The 24,804-nt window shown below is 39.5% G+C and overlaps 1 protein-coding gene across 2 annotated transcripts; it reads left to right on the top strand.

The window, feature by feature from the left end:
• Positions 1-9,269: 9,269 nt before the first annotated feature.
• ctnnb1 (catenin (cadherin-associated protein), beta 1) lies at positions 9,270-24,788 on the top strand. Of its 2 annotated transcripts, XM_056242661.1 has the most exons (17): positions 9,270-9,444; positions 17,443-17,487; positions 17,617-17,841; positions 18,124-18,377; positions 18,467-18,705; positions 18,925-19,126; positions 19,836-19,980; positions 20,073-20,176; positions 20,281-20,307; positions 20,712-21,050; positions 21,184-21,342; positions 21,512-21,631; positions 22,080-22,230; positions 22,472-22,593; positions 22,884-22,944; positions 23,615-23,840; positions 24,031-24,788. In XM_056242661.1, the coding sequence occupies exons 2-16, from the start codon at positions 17,475-17,477 to the stop codon at positions 23,821-23,823; spliced, it is 2,370 nt and encodes a 789-aa protein (XP_056098636.1). In that variant the 5' UTR covers positions 9,270-9,444; positions 17,443-17,474; the 3' UTR covers positions 23,824-23,840; positions 24,031-24,788. The 2 variants fall into 2 exon arrangements, with proteins under 2 accessions (XP_056098636.1, XP_056098640.1); XM_056242665.1 differs by lacking the exon at positions 20,281-20,307 and having other exon boundaries at positions 9,271-9,444.
• The last annotated feature ends 16 nt before the right edge of the window (positions 24,789-24,804 follow it).

The raw sequence follows: 24,804 nt of genomic DNA, 5'->3' as shown, positions 1-24,804 counted from the left end.
ACAGAAAATAGTCAAATAGAAGATTCTTATTTGGTACTCATTTTGTAGTTGCAATATATATTGCAAAAAGAATGTGAAACCCTATTCATTTACAGTAATTCACTGTTCTGAAGCCAATCAATATGAGAATTATGTTCATATTCATCTTGTGCTGTTTGAACGAAATAAACTAAATGAATTATGTGAGGTTCTGCTTTACTACAGTTTTTCTTGATTACATTAAAATAAAAAAATAAAAAAACACAATCTCAAAACTACACAACAGCTTGTACAAACCTCAAACTTCCACTTCAAATTCAAATATTTTAGTCAAGAACACATTCTCTTTTTTCAGAATCAAACTTCAACCTCATATGACACACAAACCCAAAAATACTACACAATAGAGAACACTAGTGAGATCAATTCATAACACTGTTACAAAAACTTCCTTTTGGCAACCAGGAATCATTTTACAGCTTAATATCTATTACGGTATAAACAGAGAGATGCAGACAGTGAAATTCAACAATAAGCTTAAAGAAAAGTTTATTTCCATTACACTTCTGTAAAGAGATCTTGCAGTAGATGCAACGCACTAGAAAAGAAAAGTTCAAATACAGAAGAATACAAATATGAACTAGGCAAGCAAAACAATACAGTATACTGTCAATTACAGTACAGTAAAATAAATTAATTCAGCATCTTCTGCCAAATTGTATTACAGTTTTGTAATGACCATATTTGCCATACAATAATAGTTTCTTAGTTTTCTGACAAAAAAATTTCTCTACCTCCCCTAGGCAGTTCTACAAAAATATAAAATGTTAGAAGTTATTGGCTACAAATCAATTTGGCAATTATGAGTTTGAGGATGTACAACATGTGCTACGGTATTTACTGTACATAGAATAGTGAAAGTTCTCTCATCTAAAGCTATTCTGTACTGTAATGATATTGTATGTGTAAGTAGTATAAGATGACCCTGTAGAAAACCAACTTCCCTAATGGACAAGAACATCGCGTCCACAATAGAGCTTTGTATTTCATCAGTAACAAATGTCTTCTTACCACGTTCCCTGTCATTTTTCTTTTCCCCTCCTCTTCCTCTTTGTCTCCCACCACTATGGTTCATTTTCCAAAGCACATATTTCCCCGTGGCCCTATTTATATTATCCGGAGATTCTGATTGGTGTGTCATCAGTTTTGCTAATGTTTACACATGGATAAATGTGTGATATTTGAGTTCACATTGTGACACTTGAGAGTTAATTATATTGTGTACTTGTGTTTTCTGAATGAGAACATGGTAAACCTGTGCAAAATGAGAACAGTTTTGTTTTGAGAAAATTGGAATGTGTGTGAAAACAGGTCAAATGTGTTAAATGGTTTTTAAAAAACATGTCTTTCTTTAAAGAACTGGACGAATGGCTTGGGAAATTGGGCCAACTGAATCAGTTAGAGTGTGTTAGCAATCAAGACAAACTGGAATCTGGCACTCTTCACATTACACAACATCAAAAGTAAAGAATGGTGGATGCTTGTCAGGCAAACTTTGACACAGTTCAAAAACACTGATCCATTCATGCTCCCTAAGAAGTGCGTTGACGGAGGGTAAAGATTATCATTGCTATGAGCACCATCATCAGGTTACTGAAGAGGAGAAGGTGGGAAAGGAAGACTTGGGGGTTTTCCCTCCTCCTTTCGCTTGCGGGAGCTTGAACTCTTTTTATGTCGGCCACCACACCATGGCTAATGGCCCCCGCTGAGCCTGCTGTCTCACTCCCGGCATCAAGCCCATCGTCCCTAAATCAAACCATAGAAAATTGGGCTTAAAATATTGGGGAGAGGCCCCCCAAAAGAGACCCAAAAGCTGCATCTGTCGCCGGCTTACATGAAAGTTAAGCTCACGAGGAGCAGTGGTCGCATCGGTCCTCGCTCGCAGCAGATCTAAGATGAAATAGGTTGAGGCTTGTTCCTCTTTGGCTTTGCTAGCACGATGTTTTATAGAGCAGGATCTCATGGACTTTTGGAGAAATCAGTGCCGTTGCATACATTGGCTGATGGATGTGACATGCTAGTGGTCTTGAGCAAGCTAAGAAAGGTGAGCACTGTGTTCCTTCCCATCAAAACGGTTCTGTTTCAGGTCTTATAGATCAGACATGGTTTGTCATGTAGTCTAGAATATCATGAGCTCATTTGACTTGAGTCTGAAAAGGTCAGAAGGTGTAAATATCGTGTTTTTCGCTCAATACCTTTGAGCAGGTTGCGAGCTTCAAAGTTGAAGTGTCAACAAAACAGTCAGCATTTGCAATGCTAACAAGACTATATCATGAATTGTTCCAAAAATGATGTGTGCAAGAATTTTCTGAGCAGAGTCAGCTGGTGTGTGTGTGTGTGTGTGTGTGTCGGCAGAATCATACAGCTGGTGTTGCAAAGGTGACGATTCAGAAGAACAATTCGGCTATAAGGATCAGCCTTCTTGCAACACACACACACACACACGCCATCTTTTCTCAAGAATGCATACACACACAACACTGTACACACACAAGCAGCAGTCATTCCGCCAGTGCTGTCTGTATTCTGTCAGTCCATCTGAAAAATGCATGTGACGCACAGCTGAAAAATTCAGGACATCCAGGCGCAATTCCAGTGGGCAGAATGCAAATCATTGTGTTAGAGATGCTGTAAACTTCGAGCTTGAGCCGAATTTGGCGTGGGGAACGATGGAAGCATTGTGCATGTTGCAGAGGGGAGATGGAGGGGGGGGGGGGGGTAGACTGAGTGATGCAAGTATGTGTGTGTGTGTGTGCAGAGTGTCATTGTGCTCCCGTGTATCTTTGCAGAAGACATGTATAGACAGGTATAATCCAGAATATCAGCTGACAGGTGTGATGTGAAGACTGTTTTTGATGTGACCCTTGCAGGATCTGTGCTTGTCTGTATGAGGAGACAATAAGGAAGCATATCTGTTGTAAACCAAACCAGCAACAGCGTCACTTCGAAAATCGGCAGATAAAAAAAAAAATCCGTTTTAAAAAATAAGCAAGCGATGTTAATTTTCCATGCCTCTGAGGAAGATAGAGGATGGATGGATTTGTTGAATGGGTTGTATAGGGTGGGGGGGCTTTTATACAATAATAAAGAAAGTGGGGGGGGGGGGGGGGGGGGGGTATTTATACAAAGAGTAGGTTTTTCATTGTCTGAAAATATAAACACAGATGAGCTGTGTCTTTGATTTGTTCCTGCTTTTCAGTCCACGCAGCAGGGATGCGCAGGCAGACGTGCCCTCTTTGCATTCGATGTAAATAGGTACCGTGGACGCTGCATGATGAGATTATATTCCGCCCGTTTCTCTCTCTTTCCTTTCTTTCCCTCACCCTCCCTCAAAGCACACTATTATGTTTTTTTTAAGCTGGCTTTGATTCAGCTGTTTTCAGTGTTTTCCTCTGAATTGATGTGTTGCACGTTTTAGTTTCCTTGCAGACGATGGAGCTTGTTGTGTTTTCAAATCAAGGTGTCTGATGGTCGGTATTTAAGCACTAATTCACTACTCTAAAATAAATCGAAGAAAAGAAAAAGAATTGCAATTAAATTAAAACATAATATCCTTTTTTTTTTAAATTGAATTAAATCTAATTGTGAAATTCACCTTTAATATCAATATTGCTTGAAATTCTAGATTCATGACGCTGCAGAAATAATACTGTGCATTTATTTTCAATGTTTACATATTATAAGTATGTTATCTATAAATACCAGATCATAATTCAGATCAGTTTAGATTTCATCCGGTGCAATTCAAAGCGTATTTATTCATTTGTGCATCATAGCTTCATTTTTATATGCTGTCTACAAGCCCAAGCTCATGGTTTAACATTCGAGTAGCAGCCATTTCTGTATCATTTCATGAGGTTTAATAAAGCCACCAGGACATTTAGACATAGAGACATTAGACATTACTTTTCCTCAGTCTGTGTCGTCTACAAATCTGCATCATGACTGAATCCTCTATTATCTAAAACAAACTGCACAGTCACTTGCCTATATTCTGATATGTCTTCAAAGACGTATTCCCCCCCTTTCTAACTTCTGCAAACAAAGAAAGGATAAAAGGCTGATCTCTACATAAGCAAGAGCAGGAAGAAAAGAGAAAATTGATGGAGATGTGTTCAACGCTCTGATGTGTATTATACGGTTTTTAGTTGGTGTTTATTGATGTCATTACACTCTTCATCTTTTAACCGTTCTTTGATTTGTTTTTCTTTTGCTTCAGGGGAGATTAATAGGGGGGAAAAACAGTCAGTACTAATAAATGTTGGTGAGAAATAGCAAGCACAATTTACAGAGCGTCATCATTATTATTATTATTATTATCATCGTCATCATCAACAGCAACATTAATAATAGCAGCAATAATAACAGGTTAATAAAATAGGTGAAATTTGAAAGCATACCTGTATTGTTTGAAATAATTGTTTTTGTGTTGTCCTACACAGTGACAATATGCACAAACTAAAAAATATGAAATATTAAGCTATTGTTATTATTTTTGTTATTGTAAGCTATTGTTATCATTAACAACATTGTAAGAAGCTTATAATAAAGATGTTGACACCGAGGGTAACATAAAAAAGCAAATATGTTGCATTAATCAAACGTCTTGATATTTGGCTACTGTTTTTTTAATAAAACAAGTAAACAATTGGACTGTAATAATAATTGTATTAATGAAGACACGTCTATTTAGAAAGAACTCAAAATGATCCTCCTTCCTTTACTTTCTTCTTTTCCCTGACATTTTCACATTTTTGTATGCAGAGGTATTTATTCGAAGTGCCCGGCTCAAATTCTGCAAGTTCTAATGCTGTGTTCACGAGGAGCTTTCCGTTTTAAAATCACAATGCACTACACCGCATTGATCTGGGGATCCCAAACTTTATTCGGTATTAGAGATTTCAATAGCACCAGTTGGAATAAAAGTGGAGGGCTGAATGTAATGGGGGCGGCAAACCAAGTCTTTAGTCTGTGTTTTTGAACCTCACAATGAACCAGGACACAAAAGGGGCTGGTCCGCACACAGATATTGTTGCCTGTGCAACCTTACAAAGCGGAGAGCCTTTGAAGAGAATTTGGAGTCGGCGCGCTGAAAAGAAGCTTTGTGTTTGTTTACGTGCATGAGATTACACTGAGATGTCTGAGTTGGATATTTTGAGTTCTGTGATTTAACAGTTAAACAGTTAAGATGGAAAAAGTCACAATTTAATCAGAACATATACCGAGGGAGGCTTTTGTGCTATTTGACATTGCTATTTTTTTGTATGTTTGCATTTAAATAAAATGAAGATTGTATATTTTTTTTTTATTAAATAAAAAGACTGATGTTAGTGCTTGTAATTTTTTGTTTCTTTCTTTTCTCTGTGACTGACTGTTTTTAATGTGCTGGAAGAATTTATGTAAATGCTTTCAAATTCTCAAATTTATATTCATTGTTTGAGCATCAAATATGGTATTTTGCAATTAAAATGATCTGACAAGCGCAGTACATGGGTCAGTGTTTTTATTTGACCTTTCACCACAAAGAATATCGCTTGAAATTGTTTTAGGTTCTTTCGAAATTCCAGTCCTAAATCTTAAACAGGTTTTGTAGATGTTGGATTTAATATTAGATGTGAATTTTCTCTCTTTGGTTTTCTAAAAAGGTTCTATTATTTTACTAAATCTCTCCTTTAAATTATGGAATGCAAATATTTATAAAGAAAATCTTGTGAGTATGTTTATTTAAGACAGTTCCTCCACAATGTTTACAATATCAAAGAACATATTTTAAAAATAATCATGGTGATTTTTTGTTTACATGTGAGGTATGTTCTGTGTTATAGGCAAAGCCTTTTTTATGTGTATGCTTCTTTCAAACTGGGCAAACCAACAACTATTGCTGAACACGAATATTTGTTCTTTTTTCCTGTTAGTTTATTTTTATTTAGCCATTACAACAATTTGTGTTCTTAAAAATAATGATTTTTCTTTGTTTCCATTTTGCTGACAGTGTTTTTTCAGTTCTATATTAGTTAATGCCTGATGAAGGTCATGAGACCGAAACGTTGCTAATATATACTTTTAGATAGTTTTTTTTTTTTCAAGTATTGATAGTGTGTTTTTCAGCTCTATATTATTAAAATCTTGTCCTAAACATAATTTTGTAATTTGCAGAATTTATTATTTCTACATGCCATGGATTGAGATCGAATAACTCTTACCAATAAATTGAATGAAGCCAAAAGCAATTAAATGATCAAACTGATATAAACCTGCTCTTCCATGGGAAGTTCAAAAATCATACAACCAAATAAAATGATTGCTAAGACACATAAATCATTTGCTTTGAGTATATGTGACACTAATGATACAAAATATAACATTTAGAACAGAGTTTCAAAATGAACACAATTTAACAAAATTATCTCAACAAGATGCACCTTCATCTTCTGTGCTGTTGGGTTTACAGAGTCCTTTAACATCATTTCATGTTGATAATGCCATTATTATATTTATTTACAAGCAAAGTTTTTCAGTCACACAAGTGAATGTAAAGACTTTTTTTTTTGTTGCTCTTTTCCGTGTTGGTACGGTGGACCCGGACAGGATGTGGCTGACTCTGTTGTGACAGCCAGGATGTGGGTTCGGGACCTTTGGTGAAGTCGGGGTCATGGTAGACAATCATGCCAGCACACAAGTGGGTTTTAGCGCACCCCTTTCATTCACGTGCAGAGAAAGGTTCCCCTCCCCTCAGCACACAGCTTCAATTCCTCCGGCTTCCCGGGGGAAAATACTGCCTTTCTCTAAATAAACCCACTATATCTTTCTCTCTTTCACCCTCTCTCTCTCACACACACACACACTCCAGTAGGAGAGCAAAGCTTTGCGGGACGTGACCTCGGCTCTCCTTTAGGTAAACCGGCACTCCTGGCTATGCGCAAGACCTGTGACTTCTTTTCTCAGCTTGATCCTACTGGGAGAAGGCAGGAGATGCATATGTAATCCTGATGTGTGAGAGAGAAGGACTCAGTTCTTTTGTTCTTTTTTTCTTCTTCTTGGCCCTTATTTATTACATGTTGATGTTACTATGTAAAGGAGCAAAGTGCAAATAGCTGAGGTTCACTTTTTCATTTTATTTAAATATGTTTTAACAGAACAAAGTCAATCCTTCTGATGGAGGCTGGAGCAAGGGTTACATACGATTCAAGTTTATAAACAATATTAACTCATTTATGATATGTATATTAACAGCCTATTTCACTACACTTACATCATGTGGAACGAGGATAAAAGAAGACCTAAAAGTTATGCTATATGAAGTTATTTTCATGAAGAAGAGTATATTGTAATTGTAATATTGTTGAATGTTGTTGTTGAATATTACAAATGTATGTTGACTTAAAATATAATATACAGAATATTAACCTTATATAATTAATTAGTTGTGACTGCAATGTTAAAGTAAAATACAAGCTGAGCTTGTTTGCATGCAAACATGTTTATTGTTAGTCCAGTATGAACAAATTACCATCTTCTGTTGAGAGAGAGAGAGAGAGAGAAAGAGAGAGAGAGAGGGAAATAAGTGAATTGGAAAACTGTTAAATGCACTGAAATAATTGCTCATGTACTGTTTTAGTACCATACATAAATGAAAATATATTCTAGTATCAATCATGATATTTTCAATTTAATTATTATTTTTATTTGTATTAGCTTTCTTAGCATTCGCAATTTAAAATATATATATTAAATGTAGTATTTATATATATATATATATATATCTATTTAAAATCTAAATCTAGATAGCTTGGCTGTTTAAAAGAGCTAAAAAGTGGATAACATTAGACGTTAAAGCATTCAAATATAATTTTATGAAATTAAATTTTAAAGAAATTCTTGATGGGGGTTAATGTTTATTTAATATGAAAGGCTGAATGTGAGTATTGAACTACAACTGAATTGTAGCATTTTGAATCCAGTAGACACAAAATTGCATGCATATCAAAATAAAGCAGCTTTATTGGCCTGTTCTGCTTTTAATGTCATAGACTGAGGGAAAATCACTGGGCATCAATGTAAAACTTTGTTTAGTAGAAATAAAATATAATGTATAGACTTCAATAGTAAACTCTGAAACCCACACATCTTGTTTGCTGTTGGCATATATGTTACATACTGTTAGTTATAGTTTTAATGGTGATGACTTCTATCCTCAATAAGATTTCAATAAGTGAATGCCTGGAGCACAGGGGTCCAAACAAAGGGGCAACCAATGACAATGTTGACATAACACGGTGTACAAAATACCATAATTAATGTCAATACTGTGACAATTAAAGATGATAATATGGTCCAAGTGCGTTTTAGCACTGTTTCCTCAGCCCCTCCTCTCTATTTTTCCATGGGAACTCAGGGAAGAGTTGAGGTAAGAACCAGTCTCAACATGACAGCTTCACGCAGTCACGACACGAATTGTGTTTTGTAAACACGCAAAATATGCACGTTGAAAGGCCATGTATTAGATGTGTACGGTCATTTCAAATGTTCATAGTCATTTCCAGGGGTTTAAACGTTTAATATTGAATATTTCCTTGCGTGAAACCAACAATATGCTGCAGCCGAAAATATGTCCTCGGAGCTCTTCTAGTTGTGAATTATGGTAAATACTTATAATTAAAGGGATGGCTATTTTAGCATACATAAGTAAAATATCTCTGGTTTAATCCAGTAGTTTTCCGATCCTCGCTGCATTGTTCTATGGGGAGAGAGGTGGACAAACTTCCTCCGTCTCTAAAACCTAAACCGCCGAGCCCATTTTAGCTCCCATTTGCTTGGGAGATTTAAAGACGTGTATTTCCACAAAGATTTTTTTTTTTTAATTCATGATATTAGGCTAGTCGTCTTGTCGCGTTGCTTCCCGTCAACACTACACACTCTCTTTATTGCGAGAGTCATAAAACTTAATGAATAGGTGCGCCCCCTTGCCGCACCACAGCCGTGTAAGCTAGTGTATTCCTACGCACGAATCCTTATTTTATATACTCCCTTAAAAACGTTCTCACATTTTGTTCGGTCAGCGCGCAGCCATATCAAACACTACTTAATTTTATATCTGTAAATCGGGTTGGGGTATGGAAACCGCTTTTGGTTTCTTTACAATAAAAATCCGGCGGCACGGGATCTAGTTTTCCAGAAGGCGGCAGGATATAGTATGGGTAGGAGTTTTTATAATGGCTCGCGCACACATGGAGTGACGCCATCTTTCCCAGTGTGCTGCTGCTGCGCGAGCGCGGAGTCCTCGCGCACACATTCACTCTCAGCAGGAGCTGCGGGTTACTCACTCAAAATTTCTCAACGGATTGTCGCCATTATTCGTGTTTAAGTACTGAAACGCGAAAAGGGAATATACAGCTTTTGATACAGGTAAGTGTTCGCCAATCAAACGTGTTGTTGGTTATTGTATGGAATGTTTGGAGGGAATGTCTCTCTGCAGCTGTGGGGAATGAGGAGGAGATCATCAGCCACTGGATAGATTTGCTGCAAAATCACGACCAAATTCCTCCTAACGTTACATTGACGCATATAAACGCGGATTTTGTTCGACTGTTATTCTGTAGGCGTTTTAATGTATCAGAAAATGTGTATTTGAAGCTCAGAGTAAAGACATTTAGTGTATTTGGTGCTAGCTTGGTTAGCATTTTAGGGCTGGGAAAGTGTTTTGTGGAGACCATGTAAAATCCCAACTGGATATTAGTCTCCCCTTTACACGAATTATTAACTTCTCTGCGAATTCTCACTGTATAATGCAACAACAAAAGTTGGTTTGTTTTGACCGTAATATAAATTCAGTGTTTGTCTAAAGTCGGGGATGTGTTAGGTTAAAAGTTAGGCTTTGGTTAACTAATATAAATTAGCTGTCTTTTTTGTTGACTTTTCAAGCTCGTGTTTGCGTATTTACTGAACCCGAGATGTTGACTTTATTTGTGACTTACTAAAATCTGGAGGACAGTAAGTTTTTAGTAACATTTTCAGCTCAATGCCTGGCCAGCTGTATCGCCTTGAGTTATAAACGCTTATGATTTTAGTAAAATCACGCGGTAGTAAACATGACCCATATCCAAGTTTCTCAGTAAGAAACAAACAAAGGCATTTAAAGTGTTTGTCCGTTGAGAGGAAGTCGAGGAGGAGCTTGAGTGAAACCTGACTCTGCTGGAGCTCGTGCTGATGGGGGTGGGGATCATCGGCTCTGCGGACCCGTACATCACTCTTCACATTACACCCGTCTGACTCCAGCTTTACTAATATCCAGTGTGTGAAATTATCACATTCTTTCCTGCAAAGGCGTGGATTTATATTTATGTTTTTAGTGTTAAATGGTTTATTTTTTAGCACAACATATGATACCTTAGCCGCCCCTGTAAGCACAACTGGCAGTAACTTACATTTGTTAATGATTCACGTGGCTTAAAACGAAAACCAAACAAATGTGCCTTTTCCTCCACTTCTGCCATGGAGTCTAACTTTAGGCAGAATGCAGAGCTAGCTTTTCCATAGACATTAGGCATTCAAGTCTTTTTTGTTTTTTATTCCTGCTTGTTGGAACTAATCCATGTCCCCCCCCCCCCCCCCCCCATGACACTTTGTGGTGGTTTGGTAGGTTCTGAGAATTCACTGGGAAAAAATATTTTTACTGCTTGTTCAATTTACTTAATTAAAAATGATTGAAAGCAACACAATTGCTGAATGTTTTATTAAACGTAATTTAATTGTGTATAGTCCACTTAAATATGTAAAATTGAAGTTTACTTAATTAATTTTTGTTGGTACTACATGACTCATTTTTGGGTTTTGCATAGGACTGAATTTGGAGAGGAAATGTGGAAATTCGGCCCAAGTGTTATTTTATGCACAGTAAAGGCAAAGTATTTAATCAGTTATGTTGGATATTTTAGAGTATCTGTTATTTAAGTCAGTGTGGCAACCACAGGTTTTAGGATGTTTGTGTGATTGACTATGGTGTTTGTTGCTTCATTCATTGAGCATAGCTGTGCTAATGTCAGTGCAGTGACAAACATCTGTTTAAATCTGTCTGAAATTAAGATTTTTTGTAAACATTTTCCTTAAGAATGTATACATTTTATTAAGTAGATTTTTTACTTGGGGAAAATCGTGCAAAAACATTCAACAGAAAGCATTAGTCATTTTTACTTGCTTATTTTGCCACAATAAATCGATATGAATTTGATCCTATCTGAGTTAATAAAATGCCCGTGATAGTTCTCATACATCACCACCCATTCAGCATGGCAGTCATGTGCATTATCAAGCATGCCAGCACTTTCAGAATACTATAAAGTTTTAGTTTTTCTGATTTGTGTGCAAGTCCTTTTCCTTTATCTGTGGAATAGGCCTAAGTGTTTGTCTGATAGACACAATGTTCTCCCACTGTTTTCTTTTGAGTCTTTATGCCTGAACTCTCCAAATAGAAGTGTCTGGGGTAGTCCTTTAGGTTGTACAGAGAGGCTATAGTGTGTTTTTGACTAAAGTCAGAATACATTGAGCCAAGCTGTATTCTACATGTGCGCAGGCTCGGGCTGTTACAGCATCTCTCATCACGGTTGACACATTGGGAGCAGACGTGTAGTATAGGATGTTCCTGGGAGCTAGCAACTAAGATCTTTTGAAATGCTGCACACAATAGGCGGATTTCAGAAATCGAATGCAGGTGTTGAAATCGCTATCTAAGCTGGATGCCCCTGGTCACAACGGGCACTTAGCCCAAGCCATTTGGGTGGTATTTAGATTCACATGCTGTTTGAATGCCAAGGATTACAAACAAATGCCCCAGTCTTCTCAAGCCTCCTCATGTTTCTTTGGAGAAGCCCATGGTGGAGTGTGGAATGGGCACAGGGTTTGGGAGAACTTTTGCTGTTTGTTTTGCCTTTTTTTTTGTAGCTGATCTGTTTTAGTACCATATACTTTCACTATAGATGCAAAGACCAGGTGCGCTCATGTGCGTGTGAATTACATAAGTGCGTTTTAAATTTTTAATAATAAATAATTAAACTGCTTTCTGGTTTTGGCTTCACACTTATTTCAATGCAAAGTTTCATGTAGACTTGATTGGGGATGAAGTAACTAATGGCAAAATAACAGAGTTTGGTCCAGGCTATTGTCTTGTGATGCAGACGTTAGCTTTTCCTCACAATGCTGACTCTGAAATTCTATGTATGCGTAACATACATTTGTGTGCCAGATTCTAAGTCAAATTCAAGCTTTGAGTAATGAGTGCTTATTTGTTGCTCATTGTTAGTGGCCTCTCTGGTAGATCTCTATGCGGACTGTGCATCTTTCCCTCCCTCCCATTTTTCCGTGTGGCCAAGTCCACCCATGTTCCACCCAGTAGAGGTACCAAAACATTCAGATTGGTTTCAGATGTGCATGCTGGCCCGGCAGTGAAAATCACACGAATGTGGTTATTATGGTTGGGATTCTTCATACCCGAGCCAGTCTATCTGTGTATTGTAATAAAGAAACTAGTGAAGTTCAGCTAGAGTAAAATTCAGAAGAGCTCACCCAGATGCTTTTCTCTTCGTCATTGTATTATCACACTGCCCATTCACATGATTGTATAACCCTGCAATTGAGCTCTGGAAAGGGTTGAGTCAGTTTGATCATCTAAATATATCCAGCATGACTTCATCAGTGACACAGACTAGCCTGTATTGGTTTGTTAGGACTTATTACCACACATCTCAATTGACTGCGAGCTAGAGGACTGATTAAGTGTAGCTTGTGTGTGGGATTTCTTGGAGGCTGAGGCTCAGTTGGCACCTCACGTTGCGTGCGAAAGCGAGCTGTAATACCGCAGGGGGTTTAAAGCCTGAATGCTGCTGGGTTTATCTCTCCAATTGACTCCAGATGTTGTGAGCCACAGACCAAGCGACTGGCTGACTGCTGTGAAACTCTCAGCAGCCCCAGGCGGAGTGCCACAGCAGCACTGTTTTACACATCCCCTTATCAAACACGCTTTCCATGCTCTGCATTCAGAATACTGAAAGCTGCCTCCTAGAGGAACTGTCCTCGTTATTGCCGCATATATATATAACAAGAGCTGACCCTGTCATTTTGACACTGTTCGACGTGGAGCTGCACAGGATTGAGAGATTTTGGTTTTCTTTGGTGTCAATTCCATTTTTCTCATGGGCCAGGGGTTTGTTTTGGCGCCCCTGTGTTGGTCCAGGTGAGATTTCCATTCATAAAACTAAAGCATTCACAACACGGCCTGCTTTTGGTTTTACTGTTGTTGAGCTGCGCTACGGTTTGATTTTTGTTATAGTGATGCAAAATAGATCCCTAAAATAGTTTCATCGTTTTATAATTTAAATAATTAGCTGTATACAAAAATGTCATTGATCATCAGCCTGTTTTTATAACAACCTTTTAATATAGGCTAATTGTTCTATTCCAATTCATTGTTGAAACTGTGGCTGTGATAACTTATGAAATATTTATTCATTTTAAAGACATAACTAACGGGTTAAGTAAAAGTCATACTGTTTCTTTCAATTTGCCTTCTAATGTTAATTTGTGATTTGAACTATAGCGATTTGTGTAGAGCTAATTTATACGATGCATCATGATGCTGATGTGATCGATTCTGCATCGATGCATAAAAACTAAATAATTGATTTTTAAAAATGTGATTAAATAGGACTATAATACATATTCATGTGCTGTTTTATCGTAAATAAAGTAGGCTAATAAAAGTTGCATATGTCCTTTGGAAGCAAATTACGAAAATTACATGCATGAATGTGAAAAGGTGCAGGACATGCTTGATTTGAAACAGAATTAAGCGCAATAAGCCACGAAAAATATCTCAATGCGTTACTCGTGCTGACACACACCCGAAGCATGCACACAAAGACGCCTCTCTCAGACAGTATGCAATCTTAAATTCAGTTCTCTTTAGCAGCAATTCACGCTCTAACGGTCAGATGAACAGAATTAATTTCAAATATCTGCCTTGGAAAGTGTTCACCTAAACATTGTCGGTTATGTCTTAAGTTAGCCTAATCGTAAACAGTTGGGGAATTTGTAACATTATATTAGATCCTTGCATTGTCTTTATAATAAACCTGCTGCTGTCTCATTAATGTTAATCAAGCAGCAAAAATAAAAAGTAGAGAATCACTTGCTGCTCTTGACTAAACTTTTGTAGCTTTAATAAGATTAATTTTATTTGTAACAGGGCTCAATGCTAAGGATTTTTTCTAGTGGTTGAATTTTTTACTTGCCATGACCAAATTTTCACTGCCCCCACCATAAAAAAATTAAATGGGCCTGTTTTCTTTGTTTTTGACCCATAACCTTAATAAATAAGGTTATAACACAAACTACTAGCCAAACTCATATAAATTTAAAACATTGTTAAAATCAATAGCATAAATAAATACAATAGTACAAACAGACATAAAATAAACTGCTTTTCATGTTTTTCTGGTAGGTCTAACAGTATTTTTCAGGTAGAGAAATTAAATCAAATGTAAAATAACACTACATTTAATCTTCATTGTATAAATGAAATAACAATTAATTCTTAATGTACAAAAGTTGTGATTTTTCGTCACCCTTAGTTGTTTGATTAACATTAATAATACAGACAGCAGCAGGAATATTAGGCTACTGTCACTTTAAGACATAATGCAAAGATCCAATATACTGATACTGTACACATGCTTTTTATTTCTCAACTGCTTGCGTTCACTTTAGACATAACAGACTGTTTACAACAATACTTGCCAACACAGGCATTCTGACAGTTTTGTGGCAATGTCCACAAGAAGTGAAAGGGAACCCAATTAATCATTCATCAGTCTGAGAGGCAGCTTTCTGTGCGCGTGCTTCGGATATGTGTTCCGCACACACAACTTCTCACACAGTGCACGAGTATTGAATTGAGTTCTCTTTCACGTCGTCTTGCACTTGAATATTTAAATTAGCATGGCTTAAAAACACGTGCAAATGATGAACATTCCTGACAATTCAGCACTGGTCTGATCGGGTAAGTGACACTTCCATCAACTGTCTTGAGTGTCATTTACGCTGACCCCGGGCCATCGGGCAGTCCTTGTTGTCGAGCCCTGCTGTATACAATAAAGTATGCATTATGTGTCGTTAATAAACTATGCATTGAGATATAGAGATATTTATTTATATATATATTTTTTTTTACATTTGATTATTTCTGTATTTCTTCCCTGAATAACACTGTTAAATAGATGTAAATTTAGATTTTTTTTCTACTGTTCTACTGTTTATTTGCATCTTTGTTCTTATTTTTAATAAAGATAAAATATTTAGGCCTATATTGTAAATTTAATAAAATATTAGGAAGCCTCTTACCCTCTGAATTGCAATCGAATGTAATCTTTTTGTTCAACTGACAATTGAATTTGAAATCTGAGACTTGTCTAACATGCTTACCTGTTGTAGTTACCTTACCTGTTGTATCCTTGTTTTGGGCACAAAATAGACGAAATATGCTCATGAAAGTCCGCTGCATCACTATTTTGTTGCCATAGTGTTTAATGTTGTTATACTCTTTAAAGCCCCATTATTTCTGAGTAGTTGAGGTTTATCAATAATAGACTGTGCAACACCAAACACTTCTTTTTTTTTTTGAACATTGTATTTATTGGGTTTTTTCTTCAAAAAAATAAAATAAAGGAGAAACAATACAAAATACAAATTGAAAAATTCTTCCATATCACAACCCTATATCACACCCCAAACCTCCCTCCCACAGTGCCACACTAATAAACCCAAACAGATTAAACAAGAAAAAGGCATTTAAAGTCATATTAAATTTAGGTATTTTGTCCTGTTGTACCAAACACTTCTGTATTCCAGTCTAGCTTTTCTTGACTTAATTCAGCTCCTGCTTTCGAGAGCCAAATCCGGACAATAGTGAATGTGTGCGAGACTATAGAGCCGAATGCACAGGAAAGTTGTTTTTCTCTGAATAATTGCCAAGTCCTTGCTGCGTCATAAAGCTAAACCTCCTGCGGTGTTGTTCGACATATACTAACAGCTCTTGAACAAGAACTGCGAAATGTTGATGAGAGCTTGCTGAAACGTTTTTCCGAGTGACCTTTTCACATGCTGCAACATGTTTGTGTTTTGTAAGAGTTGTTTTACTGAGAGGAACAGTATGTTTTGCTAACCAACACAATGGAGAGGCATATAGGCAGCCAGTTTCAGTCTCAAGGCTACATGTGAATGTTGGATGTCTCGGAGAGGGGTTGCATTCTGCCTGCTGACTTGGAGAGGGGTGTTGTACATCTGAATAAAGGAGGTGGGCTCGGGGCTTGTGTTATGGTAATTCAGGAGGAGGCCTCACAAAAGGGAAGGAGACTGGGGCCCCCCGGACTGAGACACTGAATTCAGTATCGTTTCAGTAGGTGTTAACTGCCGCCGTTGATGGGCAAGAATGTCATGTGAATATTGACGCTGTTTTGACGGTGGGGTTTCTGTCTGAGCACATTATTGAAGGTCATATAAACCTTAAGCACCTCTTTTGCTAGTGAATGGCTTAGAGGAGGAGGTGGATGTTTGGAGTGACTAATAGTTCAAGCTTTATTATCATGCTTGTGATGGAATGACTTTGTAAAATGCCAAATATGGATTTGTATGTGGGTTTTTTTTGCCAGAAAAATGTCATTGTGGGTCCTGATATATTCAGGACTATGTTTAAGCGGAAAATGACATTTTGTTTTGAAATGTATAGAAAAAATATATTTCTTTCTTTGAACCACCTTCAATGCAAAAATAATGGTTTAGTTTGCAATATCTGCAGTGATGGCAGGAAATTTTGCTGATAAAAAAAATTGTTTTCTCAACATTTTAATATTGTCACTGTATCAACAAAACCTCGTTGTCAGCTCGGTAGATAATGTTACCTTGATGACGTAATTTATATTGTTTTATATACGTCACGTAATAACTTTGTAACAAAGTCTTGACCGCATTTTTTTTTGTGGCTGATAAATGCACAGTTTTGAAGTATACATGGAGAAACTGCTACAATAACCCCTAAATTCCTGAATGATCTCACAGACCTTTGATTTCCTGTAGCAGTGTTGATTGTTCATGTCTTTCCGGGGAGTATCGTGAGAGACCTGCAGATAATAAGAGTAGCTGTGTGTGTAGTGCGGCATATCCTGCCTCACTCTTTCATCCCAGCTGCAGTCAGGTTAGGAGACAGAGAGCATTCAGTCTGAACACTGTGGCTTGTGTGTCCTGCATGCTGGACTTCTCTGGAATGTGTTTGAGCTGTGTTCGACTATATGAGAGAGAGAAGAGAGTGAGTTGGCACTGCGAATGTAAAAACTAACCATGTTACTGTGTGTATTTCAGATTAGGAAGCTGTCCTTGGCTGTGAGAAAATCATGGCCACCCAATGTAAGTTCTTCTTGTTCTTCTACAACTTGTTACGGCAAAAATATTTTACTATAGAAACATGTTGAAGAGTTAAAAGACTTTTTGCCTAAATGCTATTTATTAACTTATTGTGTAATATTTCATGTGCAGCTGACTTGATGGAGCTGGACATGGCGATGGAGCCGGATCGCAAGGCTGCGGTCAGCCATTGGCAGCAGCAGTCTTACCTGGACTCAGGTATCCACTCTGGCGCCACAACCACTGCCCCGTCCCTGAGCGGCAAGGGCAACCCAGAGGATGAAGATGTGGACAATCAGGTGCTGTATGAGTGGGAGCAGGGCTTTAATCAGTCCTTCAACCAGGACCAGGTAGCAGGTATGTGCAGATTCTAATGTCTCATGTTTTAATTTTTTCAAAAAATCCCTTGAATGTTGGAATGGAAAATGCACAATTCATTTAAACTATGAACTGCACTCACAAGGGTTATTGTAAGACATGGCACTGAGACAATTGCTTATTGTACTGGCTTGTTTGTATCTTTTCAATGTGGAATTAACAATCACTCCATTATATTCATAGACATAATAGATCTTTGAAGACATTTTGATTAACTGTGCACAAGTCAGTTGCTTAATATAGTACTTTGCTTCTCTGTAGACATTGATGGTCAGTACGCCATGACCAGAGCCCAGAGAGTCCGGGCGGCCATGTTCCCAGAGACTCTAGATGAGGGCATGCAGATACCTTCCACACAGTTCGACACTGCTCACCCCACCAACGTCCAGCGCCTGGCCGAGCCCTCACAGATGCTCAAACACGCCGTGGTCAACCTCATCAACTACCAGGACGACGCAGAGCTGGCCACCCGCGCCATTCCAGAGCTCACCAAACTACTGAATGACGAGGATCAGGTCGGAAGCAAGATAGATGGTCAAAAACAGCCAGTGCTGTGACACTGTGAGTGCGCTAATGGCTTGTTTTTTTCTTCTTTTTCCATCAGGTGGTGGTTAATAAGGCAGCTGTTATGGTGCATCAGCTCTCTAAGAAGGAGGCCTCTCGTCACGCCATCATGCGATCCCCACAGATGGTGTCAGCCATTGTGAGGACCATGCAGAACACAAGTGATGTAGAAACGGCCCGCTGCACCTCCGGCACCCTACACAACCTTTCCCACCACAGAGAAGGCCTGCTCGCCATCTTCAAATCGGGAGGCATCCCTGCCCTCGTCAAAATGCTTGGGTTGGTTCTCCTTCATGCTCTTATTTTTTTAAGCAGACATGCATCAACCGCAATGCGGATGTATATCCTTTGAATCTTTTGAGTCCGGGTAGTTGTAGTGTGTTGGAGTTCAAGCACCAGCAGGCTGAGTCATACCGAGACCTGCTCTGGTTGCTTAAGCTTGAATCCCATTATTTATCTGTAGTTTGGTGCTAATTAATTTTGCTGATGTCTCTTCAGCTCCCCGGTGGACTCTGTACTGTTTTATGCCATTACAACTCTACACAACCTGCTACTGCATCAGGAAGGAGCCAAGATGGCCGTCCGTCTGGCCGGAGGCCTGCAGAAAATGGTGGCCTTGTTAAACAAAACAAATGTGAAATTCCTCGCCATCACGACAGACTGCCTTCAGATTCTGGCATACGGAAATCAGGAAAGCAAAGTAAGCAGCAAAAACTTCTCAAAGCTAGGCACATCACAGCAGGGTGCTTGGCCAACTTCACTCGTTTACGGAGTGTTTCTTTTTCTTACATCACTCATCATTCTAGCACTGCAACAAAATGCCTCTGCTATTTTTAGATTTGAAGTGCACCTTGTTTTTGGCCTTGTTGGCACTCAATGTCTGACTAAATTATTGGGCCACACAATTTGGGCCAAATTTCTTTTTCAAGCATTAAACCATTGAGCTTTTATTTAGGTGGAAAACTGCTTGTTGACAGCCGGTTTCTCATTGCAAGTTGAAAAGATGGTTGTCGCATCACGTTGTGTTCCCAAATGCACATTACAAGCAACTCAAACTTATGAGCACATGCAGAATGGAGTTTGTGATGTGCAGCGACACTGAAAACACTAGATCATGAGATCATGAGAGTTTGGTGTTGACTCTGAAACATGCAGCACATATTTCATTATACCAGTCTTTGCGATTTGATAATCATACTAAGCTGCATTGCGATTACAGTTTTGTTTTGATTAATCGTGCAGCGCTACTATATTACTTGTAGTACTTTATTTCTGTTCTGGTGATTTTCCTGTTTTTGTGTATCTTTGGTCATTTATTAACAGTTACACTTGTTTGAGCTGTGCAGTGTGGACTGTAAAATGTTAACTTGGGTAAACTAAGACGTAAACGCATTCAATTTTCTTTTCAGCTTATCATTCTGGCCAGCGGAGGCCCACAGGCTCTGGTCAACATCATGAGGACCTACACCTATGAGAAACTATTGTGGACCACCAGTCGAGTGCTCAAAGTGCTGTCTGTGTGCTCCAGTAACAAACCTGCCATCGTTGAGGCCGGTGAGACCATTTGTCTTCAGTTTAGTCCAGTATGTTATAGCGGAAAATTTGAATGTGGTTTTTGTTTGAATAAGCTTTGTGTCTGTTTTCAGGTGGCATGCAAGCACTCGGCCTCCATCTCACAGACCCCAGTCAGCGACTGGTGCAGAACTGCTTGTGGACTTTGAGGAATCTTTCAGATGCCGCCACCAAACAGGTACCGATCCGTCTCTGTCTCTTTCCCTCAGCTCTTTTACGCTGTCTTCTGTTCTTCCTACATGAGCCCTCTCTTTCTGTCTCCCCATTGTTTCCATGGAGAAGACGTCTTTAGCAGAAGTAGATGTGCAGGTAACAGTCATTCCTGCCTTTGTCTGTGATGGGGGTTGGGGGCTGTAGCCAGCTCTGACCCCACACAGTTAGGACATCAGATTGTAAAAGAACAGTGTCGATGGAGCATGAACTGATGCTACATTTGGTTGTAATGCCTGTGCTGTGTGTACATTTCACCCAGCTGTTGTTGTGACGTCAGAATTCTTGAATTATCAAAACATTTCTGGAATGATTTTGTGTATTTAACCGTTTACTCACTCATGGTAGGCTTACAACCTCATGTAACGTGTCGTAAAATGTTACGAATGGCTGTGGCTGGTCGTGTGCGGGACTAAAAAAATCGTGGACTGAGTTTGTCATGGATGCAAATTCTGGGTTAAAGAAAGATATGCATCTCAACTCTGGATCCTTCTGATCTACAGGAGGGTATGGAGGGGCTCTTGGGCACCCTGGTCCAGTTGCTCGGTTCAGATGACATCAATGTGGTGACGTGTGCTGCTGGAATCCTGTCCAACCTCACCTGCAACAACTACAAGAACAAGATGATGGTGTGCCAAGTGGGTGGCATCGAGGCCCTCGTGCGCACTGTCCTTCGAGCCGGGGACAGAGAGGACATCACGGAGCCGGCTATCTGTGCTCTCCGTCACCTTACATCCAGACACCAGGATGCAGAGATGGCCCAGAATGCAGTGCGGCTGCACTATGGGCTGCCTGTGGTGGTCAAATTACTCCACCCTCCCTCACATTGGCCTCTCATTAAGGTATGGAAGTGATTTGAGGTCATCGCTCCTGTCTTTTAGTGGCTTTCATTGTGCCTGAACTGGAGTGAAGAGAATTTGTTTATAAAAATAGGTTTATTTTAACACTTTGAACACTCCTTGTATTCTCTCCCAGGCCACCGTCGGGCTGATCCGTAACCTGGCGCTGTGCCCTGCCAACCACTCCCCGCTCAGAGAGCAGGGTGCCATTCCCCGCCTGGTGCAGCTTCTGGTCAGGGCCCATCAGGACACTCAGAGACGCACCTCCATGGGTGGAACACAGCAGCAGTTTGTGGTGAGTCACGGTCACATGATCAGCAGTTTAAGGCTGCTGAATTGTGTAATTTCATTGTTCTGAAATTAAAATTGTGATCCATTTATACATAAGCGTAGAAGTTAAAGTATACACTTGAACTCACTGCAGAAGGACATGGTGAATGAGGTTCATGTGTGTTGTGTTTCAGGAGGGTGTGCGAATGGAGGAGATTGTGGAGGGCTGCACTGGAGCGCTGCACATTCTAGCCAGAGACATTCACAACAGAATTGTCATCAGAGGACTCAACACTATTCCACTCTTTGTTCAGGTCAGTCGCTGAGAGCGCACTCTCTGTCTGTTGTCTTGTCATTGTTCTGTCTATTGTTTTACTTTCTACTGATCTACCTATCGTTGGTCGATCTTTCTGTCTTTTCCATCATTCGTCATGTTTGTTCGCTCTATATATAGTTTCTTCTATCTGTATTGTTCTATTGACTTGAACTGTTTTATTGGTTCACTCGTTTATTCTGTCATTCAATCTACAGCTTGTTCATTCTATCTGTCTATTGCTCTTTCGTTTGTTTGCTCATTTGTTCAGTCTATCAGTGTCAATCTATCGCTCTGCCTATTGCATGTTCTATCGATCATTCGCACATTCATTCTACCTCTATTATTCTATTGTTTTATATGGTTCTATTTTAGTGAATTAAGAACATTTTGGGTGGCCCACGTTTTGAACCAGTTTCATCCCGTCTGACATATCTCTGTCTGTGCAGTTGCTGTATTCTCCTATCGAGAACATCCAGCGTGTGGCTGCAGGCGTGCTGTGTGAGCTGGCTCAGGATAAGGAGGCAGCCGAGGCCATCGAGGCAGAAGGAGCCACCGCTCCCCTCACAGAGCTCCTCCACTCCAGAAACGAGGGCGTTGGTGAGTGTGCCCGCATACAGAATAATGCAGAAAGACATCAAATAAATATAATAATGGCAGCAGTGTCACTGCCAACTGATGTCTAAAGTTGTCTAAAGAGGAGCTAGTGTGAATACGAAACGCTATGCAGATTTGTTTTCCCAGCTCTGCTCTGCTTTCCACTGGAGGCAGTGGCTGAGGTGAGCAGGGCTGGCTCGAATGTTTTCTCGGTCACACTAACGTTGCTATCTCTCGCCCACAGCCACGTACGCTGCTGCAGTTCTGTTCCGCATGTCTGAGGATAAGCCCCAGGACTACAAGAAACGACTGTCTGTGGAGCTCACCAGCTCTCTGTTCAGAACTGAGCCCATGACCTGGAACGAGGTAAGGGGGCTCATCTCTGCTAAATCCTGCAATCAACGCTGGCACAGAGCCCAGCTGTAGATTAAGCCCATCAATTCCCAGTGCATTACAGAATCTGTTATGACAGATGTGGGTGTTATATTTGTGAATTTACTGGGCAGGTGATTCTAACAAAGCATTATTGTTTTCATGATGAGCCTCGAGCACTTTGAAAGCATTTGTGGAACTCATTCAGTCCTGATATATGCAGAATTAGAGGCTGAAGTGAGCGTTTCTCTCATGGATCTTCTTTCTTGCGTGTCTGTTTGCAGACTGGAGATCTAGGGCTGGACATCGGTGCACAGGGAGAGCCTCTAGGCTACAGACAGGACGGTAGGTTCAGCATTCTCTCAGCATCTGAGTGTGATACGCACTAATCCACTGCTTCATCAGCCTTCACCCACCAAACCTAGAGCCCAACACACCTGGCACTTTCCACGAAGAGGGTACTAAATAGGGCCTGGAATGCCAAACCCGTGACTCCTCACAATATGAAATGTTAGGCATAGTGTTAGAAACGGGCAGCCTCAGTCACTGAGTGAATAGCCATTTAGGCTAACATTTTCTTTTGTGGTTTATGGAAGAAAGTCATTCATACAAGTTTGGAACCACCACATGCTGGAAATATTCACCCCACATGTGAGTTTCACAAATTATCAGTAAAAAAAAAAAAAAAAAAAAAAAATACTACACTGACTTAAATTCAGCTTTCAGAATTAACAGTACAATTTGATTGGATACAATTGAATTGGATTGAGGCTGGGCAAGACAAAATCACCATGTCACCAAGTCATTTTCATTATAGATAAACATCTAATAGTCCCCGAAGCTCTGAAGTGGGGCACCGCAGTGTACAGTATTCATGGAGAATGCCAGTTTCCAGTTGAGTCTGGTCTTGTGGGTCTGAGGTTGTGCTATTGTAAGCTGCCTGTTTATTATGCTTCCTCTAACGTACGTGTGTGTGTGCTCCCTCCACTTCCCATCCACTCCCCTCGTCCTCCAGACCCAAGCTACCGCTCCTTCCATTCCGGAGGTTACGGGCAGGATGCCATGGGCATGGATCCCATGATGGAGCACGAGATGGGCGGGCACCACCCCGGCCCAGATTACCCCGTAGACGGCCTTCCCGACCTCGGCCACGCCCAGGACCTGATCGACGGCCTCCCGCCGGGCGACAGCAATCAGCTGGCCTGGTTCGATACCGATCTGTAAATACAATGACTTTTTAGGTGAGGCACCAAGACGCCTGATTGGCGAAGGGCCGGTTGTGTTTGATCTGTGCTGACCGCACTGTGTGTGGCTGGAGTAAAGCACGCCGGTAGCAGAACTAATCTGAGCTGCGTCTGAATTGATTACAGTCCTGTGTGTGCGTTTAATGGGATTCTAATCTGTTTGTCCCCTCTTTTCTCTCTGCTGCAGCTGTATCGTCTGATCTGAATGAACCTGCATTGTGATTTTGGCCTGTAGAGTTGCTGAGCGGGCTCAAGAGAGTGGGCTAGTTTCTCTGAAAGTGCCTGACACACTAATACAAGCTGAGTTTCCTATGGGAACACATGGAAGTAAAACTTTTGTTCTGGTCTTAGTCGGTCAGAATTTGGTGTGATTGACAGAAGAAAAGCCCAAAAAGCAAATCCTAAGATGGAATTTTCAACCTTAGCCTTGCCTGTACTTTTTATTACTTTTTATTTTTCAAAGGATATTTCAGTCTGTAATGGTACTTATCTAGCTTGCTTTATGATACTCGTCTTTTATTTTGCAGAACTTTGTATTCCTTTCGACTGACTGTCTTTCTTTCTCATAGTGTTGAGTTATTGTAGTAATGATCCATCCAAGATTTTATCGAGTTTATGGTGTAGAACACTAATTAATCAGTTCAATTGTATTCTTATCAAATGTAACATTGTGTAGCTTTTGTATAAAACCAAGAATTGGAGAAGTCCAAATATCAGTTCTCTTGCTTTAATGAAATCACATATGTTCCAAAGGGTTTGTAATCAGTTGGGGCCAGTTTTTTTTTTTCTTTTTTTTTTTTTTTCTTTTTTTTTTCTTGTCTTGATCTATTTTTTGATGGTAGCTTTAGAAAGGTTTTGAAAAGAACCCCTAATTATTGTAGCCTGCAATTGTTGGTTGGAGACTTGGTTATGACCTGGCTAAACAATAAAATGGACTAAATTTAATTTTGTGAATATTTTT

The sequence above is a fragment of the Rhinichthys klamathensis genome, unplaced genomic scaffold (genome assembly GCF_029890125.1).
Source record: "Rhinichthys klamathensis goyatoka isolate OS25496 unplaced genomic scaffold, OSU_Roscu_1.1 h1tg000023l_1, whole genome shotgun sequence".
NCBI lineage: Eukaryota > Metazoa > Chordata > Actinopteri > Cypriniformes > Leuciscidae > Rhinichthys > Rhinichthys klamathensis.
This window is presented reverse-complemented; position numbering and strand designations above follow the sequence as displayed.